We start from the raw sequence: 7,059 nt of genomic DNA, 5'->3' as shown, positions 1-7,059 counted from the left end.
CAGCGTTATGCTCATTCAAACTTGCCCAGTGTTACACTTCAACCTCTGAATTTGGAACTTACCAACACTCCAGAGTCCACTACAGATGGTGAATTTCCTATAGCTCAGCAGGAGGCCCCGGCTCCACCTCTTGAGCATAATGAGGAGACAGAACCTTCTCCAACCCAGCAGGAGACCACAGGTCAACCTCCAGAGCCTCTTGTGGAAGCTGAGCCTTCTCCAAGTGAACAGGAACAACCGACTCAGCCTTCTGAGCCTACAGAGCCTCCTGAGGACTTGCAAACAGCAACCCAGCAGAAGACTCCAGCTCAGCTTTCATAGGTTTTTGGAGAAGCTGAAACTTCTGCAACCAAGGAGGAAGGGGCTCAGTCACCAGAGCCCCCTAATGGGGCAGAATCTTTGGCAGCCCAGCAGTAGATCCCATCTCTGTCTCCAGTGGAGATAGAACCTTCTGCAACCCTGCAGGAACAATCAGCTCAGCCTCCAGAGCCTTCTTTAGGGGAGGTGGAACCTACTCCAACTCAATAAGAACAGCCAGCTCAACCTCCAGAGCATCATGAAATGACAGCTTCACCTCCAAGTCACCCTCAGGCTCAGCAACCAAACTTATCCAGTGTCGCTGTCAAACCTTCAGATGTGGAGCTTACCATAACAAAAGAACCACTGCAGAGGTGGGTCCTTCTCCAAATCAGCGCAAGCCTTCAGCTCAGCCCTGAGTGCCCCTTATTAATGCAGAATTTTCTACAACACAGCATGAGGTCCCAACGCTGCCTTCACAGCCACCTGAGGAGGTTTAACCTTTGTCAGTTCAACAGGAAGCTCCAGCCCAATCTCCAGAAGCCGGTACACATAATAAAATTTCAGTATAATAGGAGACCCCAGTTCAGTATCCAGAGCATCCTGGAGAAGAAGTTATACCTGCCATAACCCAGCAGGAGATTCCAGATCAGCATCCACAGGCTCCTGATATTGTACCTTCTCCACCTTAACAGGAAGGCACAGCTCAGTATCCAGTCTCCTGGTGAGGTTGAATCCTCTCCAACTCAGTCTCCAGAGCTCTCTAATGTGACTGTAGTTTTCTCTGCAGAGCATCATGTGACAACAGTTTCTCCTCGAGGTCAGGATCAAGCTCAGCTTCTGCAGCAGCCCGATGTCACTGTTATACCTATGGATCTTGCACTTATCGTAACTCCAGCATTCACTAAGGAGGTTGAAATTTCTTCACCCCAACAAGAAACCTCAGCTCAGTCTACAGTGTCCCCTGAGCAGTTGGAACCTTTGTCAGTCCAGCAAGAGATTTCAGATCATCATCCAACACCCTCTGAAATTGAACATTCTCCAGTTCAGCAGGGAGCCCCAACTCAACCAACATACCCCGAGGTGACATTTCCAAATCCAGAGCAAGTTCAGGCTCAACATCCAACCTTCACTGAGGTCACGATTCAACCATTGGACCTTAAACTGACCATAAGGCCAGAACCCACTAAGGAGGAAGAACCATCTCCAACCATACAGGAGAACTTAACCCAGCCTCCAGAGCCACCCTAAGGAAGTTTTTGTAGCTCGGCCTCCAGTATACCAGAACCCAATAGTTCCAACACCAGATCAGGATCACACTGAGCCTCCAACATCACCCAGTGTCACAGTTCAACCTTTGGACCCGGAATTACGTTAACTCTGGAATCCAGTATGGAGGTTGAACCTTCTCCAACCATGCAGCATACCCAAGCTCAGCCTCCAGAGCTCATTAAGAAAGTTGTAGCTCAGTCTCCATTGTATCCCGAGGTGACAGTTCCAGCACCAGATCAGGATCATGCTGAGCATCCAACATCACCCAGTAACACAGTTAAACTTTTAGACCTGCAGCTTACCACAACTCCAGAACCTACTACAGAGTCTGAACATTCTACAGCCTGACAGCAGACTACAGCTCCCCCTCCAAAACACCCTGAGAAGACACTTGAACAGCCAAACCTGAATCTAGTCACAATTCATCCTATGGATGTGGAACTTACCGTTACTGCAGGATCCAATATGGAGACTTTACCTTCGCCAGTCATGCAGGAGACCCCAAATCAGCCTCCAGAGGCACCTCAGCATGTTGTAGTTCAATCTCCATTCCAGCAGCAGGTGACAGTTCCAACTACAAGGAAGGGTCAAGGTCAGTATTCAACATCATCCAGCGTCATTGTTCATCATGTGGACCTAGAGCAAACCACAATTCCAGAACCCACTATGGAAGCTGGACATTCTACATCCCTATGGCAGACTACAGCTCCCCCTTAAAACACCCTGAGGTGACACTTGCACAGCCAAACCTGACTCAAGTTACAGTTCCACGTGTGGACCTGGGAGTTAACATATCTCAGCAACCAAGGCCATCTGAGACAGTTCTCTTTCCTTTAACTCAGTATTCAGTATCCACAGGTTTTCCTGGTGTAAAATATACCCCAGAAAAGAAGCAGCCAGAACAGCATGCCACCACAAACATCAGCATATGTGAGCTCTGTACCTTCAAAAATGAGACGCTGTCATGTGTCGGTCTCAGCTCAAAGCAGAAGCTCCACAGAGTGCCTGAGCCAGAGCCTAACGCCTACAACGGCACTTTCAACATCATGTAAGAATCGACTTTCCTCGTTTGTTCTCTGCATCCTTCCTGACATGGCAGCCTTTCTTCAGGTCTTCCTGGGTCCTCCTTATCTCGCCAATCCACATTGACTGACTTTCTGTTTCCACCTTTTGTTTGTCAATGATTCCTTATCTTCATTCTCCTTCTTACTATTTTTCCCTCTCCTCCAGTCTTTTACTTTTAATTGCCCTTATTTTTTCCTTCTCCATTTTTTACCCCATTATTTAATTCCTTAACATCTACTCTTCTCCCATCTTTACTCCATCCTCTTTACAGCAACATGTCCCTCTCCCCATCTCATTGGTGGTAATACAACAAAGTGGTTAAGAGTAGAGATTCTGGAGCCAGACTACCTGGCTTTTAACATAGGTCTGCCATTTATTAGCTTTATGACTCAATTTCCTCATCTATAAAATGGGGATTATGGTAGTCATCATCTCATAGGATGACTCCTAATTCTCCTAATAACTCCAATCTCATTGGGAGACTTAGATGAGTTAATATAGGTAAAGCTCTTCTATCAGTGCCTAGCATATACTTTAGTGTTAACTATTATTATTATTCAATCCCTCAGTTATATCTAGAACTCATCTTTGTCCCCTGGCTTCCTATATGTAGCACCCATTTTGTGCCCAACCCAGGGCTAAGTACTGTGGGAGCCACAGAAGTATATGGTATTGTCTCCAGAACATGACAATGACAAGTGGGAAGAAAGGGGATATGCCTTAAAATGGAGGTAATATATAATTAAGTATTAAAAGAAATACAGATAGGTGCTGTATTTCACCAGAACCTGTACTCACATGGGTGTGGAGGTCACGGAAGGCTGCATGGATAAGCTAAATCTTCAGCTGGGACTTAAAGATTGGCTGTGATTTGTCAGAGAAATAATAGGCAGTACAGTCTAGGCAAAGGTGTGACTGCAGGGATGATCAGAATTTAATAGATTAGTTTGGCTGTAAAGAATTGGGTTAGGCAACAATGAAAGATAGGATTATGAAAACCCTTGACTACTGGCAATGGGGGTTTGAAAGTTATGCTGTAAGATATGAGGAGCCAATGCATGTTTTCAAGCAAGAGAGACAAATGATTAAAACAAGGGGCTTATTTTAGATTTCATATGTAGAGCGATCAGAGAGGAAACTTGATTCACGGAGACCAAATAGAATGCTTTAGCAAAATCTAGGAGTAAAGTGAGAAGGAGCTGAATTAATGTGGTTGTGATGGAAGTAGAAAGAAAATCCTGAGAGTACTACAGAGGAAAAACTGACAAGATGTAGTAATTGACTAGAGTTGGGGGATTGTAGTACAGGAAAAAGAAAAATCAGGTGTTGATGGGCAGAATGATGGTGGTATAACAGGTGGAAATACAGCAGTTGGGAAGCACAGTCAGTTTGAAGGAGATGAGTTCAGTCTTAGGCATCTTTTATTGGTGAGCATAAAGCAACCAGAAGGCTCTGTTTGAGTGGAAATGTCCCTCAGGCAGATGGGCAGACAGGTATCCATTTTGACCTATTTCTGACTCCCGTGAAAAATGTGCTTATAAACTGAATAGTTACATTGTTGCTGAGGAAAGAGGACAATGCTAAAGCCAAAGATTCAGTCATCCACTGAGTTAGTGGTTCAAACTGAACCTCAGGCATTTAACACCTTCTTTTAAACATATCTAATTCATGGATACATTCTCACTGTTTAAAAAAAGAAACGTGACAGAAGTATATGGGATGAAATGCGAAAATTCCACCCTAACTTCCCTACCACCAATACGGTAACTCCTGTTACTGTTTTGATGTGTGTCCTTCCTTCCGATCTCTTTCCTTTGCATTTTGTTCCCCTAATGAGGTAATAAATTTACTCCTTGCTCAGTGACTTGTGCTTTTCCCTATGTAATATGTTTAAGAGATATTTTCGTATTAGTCACTATAATTTCTAATTGCCTGTATCCTTCTAACACCCGGAAAGATTCTGAGGGCACTGAGCCAAAGCCTTGGTGTTGCCTGGCATAGGGTTTCTTTATATTTATTTGCTGATATTGATAAATGTTTGCCATTTTTCTCATTGATTTGTAGGAGTCATTTTAGACACATAAGTGATTTTAGAAAATAAGTAATTGGCATTATGTATCCAAGAAATTGGACAGATAGGAAGTTCAAGTTCTGAGAAGATGCCTCATTGTTTGTGCCAGTGGCCTCACGGTATGTTTTTTATTAATTGTGCACACTGGGGAGCTGATAAGCTGTGGGAATTATAAAGCTGGTCTTTTCTGCATTTGAATATTCCCCACAAGGTGGCCATGATTCTTTTCCTCCTTCTCTACATTCTTTTCCTATCTATTCAAGCATATGAACTGTGGTTCTTCACAGAAATTTCCAGGGAAACTCTATTTCTTACATTGATGAAAGTATATGGAAGGCATATCGCTGGGCTGAGAAGCTGTGAGTATACTCTCCCCAAATATGAATACAAAAAGCTAATTGCCTTGTAAGATCCTTCTTGGTCCAGAATTTTGAGGTCAATACCTGTGAGAAAAGGTATTTCCCCTTCCATATCCCAAAGAAACCTAATGACTGAAATTCTGTGTTTATTTTAAAAATGAAATTTGTCAGGGCCTCTTTAAAATCAGTAAGAGACAATTTAAACTTATTTTGCATTATACAAGTAATACATGATTATATTCTCAATATATAACAATGAAATAACAGGTATAGTGAAAACCCTCCTTGTGCCCTAACCCCCCACCCACTACTTTAAGTTTAGTATTAATCCTTCCAGACTCTTTTCCATACTTTTGTGTACATACATATTTACAGATAGGCAAATAGGTTTGTGTGTTTTTCTTACCTTTTTTACATAAGTAACGTCTGCCACTTGATTCCTTCATTTCATGATATGTCTTAGGTTTCTTTCCTTCCCAATACATAGAGGGTTACCCCATTCATTTAATCTCATGCATAATATTCCATAGTATGAATGTATCACAGTTTAATAATGCCCCTATTGAAGGATGTTTAGATTTTGTCCAGTTTTCTTGTTACTTACATTGCTACAATGAATATCCTTGTACATGCATTTTTGTGAGCCTGGTCATTTATTTCTATAGAATAGTTATCTAGAAATGGGATTGTTTGGGTGAAGACTATTTAGCTATAAAATTTTAATTGCCCTTAAAATTGGTGGTGCCAGCTTATACTCCAGTCACCATGCTGTGATGACATTCATTTCCCCACACACTTCCACCACCACTGGATAGTCTACTTTTTTTTTTTTTTTGCTAATCTGATGAGTGAATAAAAGGAGTTCCATCTGAATTTGAATTTTTCTTATTGTGAACTTAAATATATTTATATGCTTACTGAACATTTGTAGTTTATCTGAGAATTGTCTGTCCTTTGCCCATTTTTCTGTTACTATTTTTTTTTTATTGATTTGTAGAAAAAGTCATTTTAGATACATAAGTGATTTTGGAAAAAACATTCAAAGTAATTTTTCATGACAGTCTGTGGTCATATCCGTAGTTCAACTTGAATATACAAGTCATAAATGACTTCTGAATTAATAATAAAAAATCATAACAGTCAATCTAAAAACAGGTATTATGACCACCCTTAAAGAGATGACCCCTTAGTCTGATATCATATTGGTAAGGAAAAAAATGCTAGAATCAGGCAATTTATTTTTTAATTTACAGATTTCCTAAATACTATATGTAGTTTGTATTTCCTGTGATAGTATCTAACTTGGAGATTTTATTTCCCAAACTTGTAAGAAAAATGAAAGTCATTTGGCACAAGAAATAGATAACTTAATTTCCTCTGGGAGTGGAGGGTGGTGGTAGATTGAGGGACAGAGGTAAGAGAAAAAGTTTGAATTGTGTGCTACATATTTTTGGAATTTTAAGATGTGAATATATATTACATATTTTTAAAAAATAAATTGAAATTTAAAAATTAATTTTTAAAAAGCATGAGTTTGGGAGGCGATACTCTAAAACATGAGTCTGGTAAGGTTTGAAGGTATCTAAGTCAGCTTGAGGTTTATACCTTATAAGCAGAGGTTCCTAACTTGAGGTCAGTGGTTCCGCAAAGCAGAATTTCTTAACCTCCCTCCTGCTCCCCCGTGTATACATCTTTGGCAAGCTGCAGAAACTTATGTTCTTGGGATAATGTTTTAAAATATATAATAAGTCAAAATATATCAAAAAAAAGGAAACCAACTATATTGAAATAGTTTTCAGAATATTTTTAAAATTAGTGAAATAGTAATAAATATGCTTCTGTTAGCACACTAAATAACAAGATATAGTGGTAGGTCTAATAAATATTATAACTCCAGGGTAGTGATGAGAATAAATGATATTTCAAGGTATCTGCAGCATATACGTGATATGAAATGACCTGTGATTTCTATTGGGGACCAAATTAACTGTACTG

General features: G+C 40.5%; 1 protein-coding gene across 1 annotated transcript in view; it reads left to right on the top strand.

Annotated features, from left to right (window-relative positions):
- Window positions 1–1,998: 1,998 nt before the first annotated feature.
- The window catches only part of LOC136139100 (leucine-rich repeat-containing protein 37A3-like), a 73,188-nt gene continuing 68,127 nt past the window's right edge, over window positions 1,999–7,059 (top strand). Inside the window, 4 exon segments of the mRNA XM_065898011.1 lie at window positions 1,999–2,283; window positions 2,286–2,342; window positions 2,388–2,617; window positions 4,993–5,064. Of these exon segments, the coding sequence (XP_065754083.1) occupies window positions 1,999–2,283; window positions 2,286–2,342; window positions 2,388–2,617; window positions 4,993–5,064 (644 nt within the window).

The sequence above is a fragment of the Phocoena phocoena genome, chromosome 19 (genome assembly GCF_963924675.1).
Source record: "Phocoena phocoena chromosome 19, mPhoPho1.1, whole genome shotgun sequence".
NCBI classification, from domain to species: Eukaryota; Metazoa; Chordata; class Mammalia; order Artiodactyla; family Phocoenidae; genus Phocoena; species Phocoena phocoena.
This window is presented reverse-complemented; position numbering and strand designations above follow the sequence as displayed.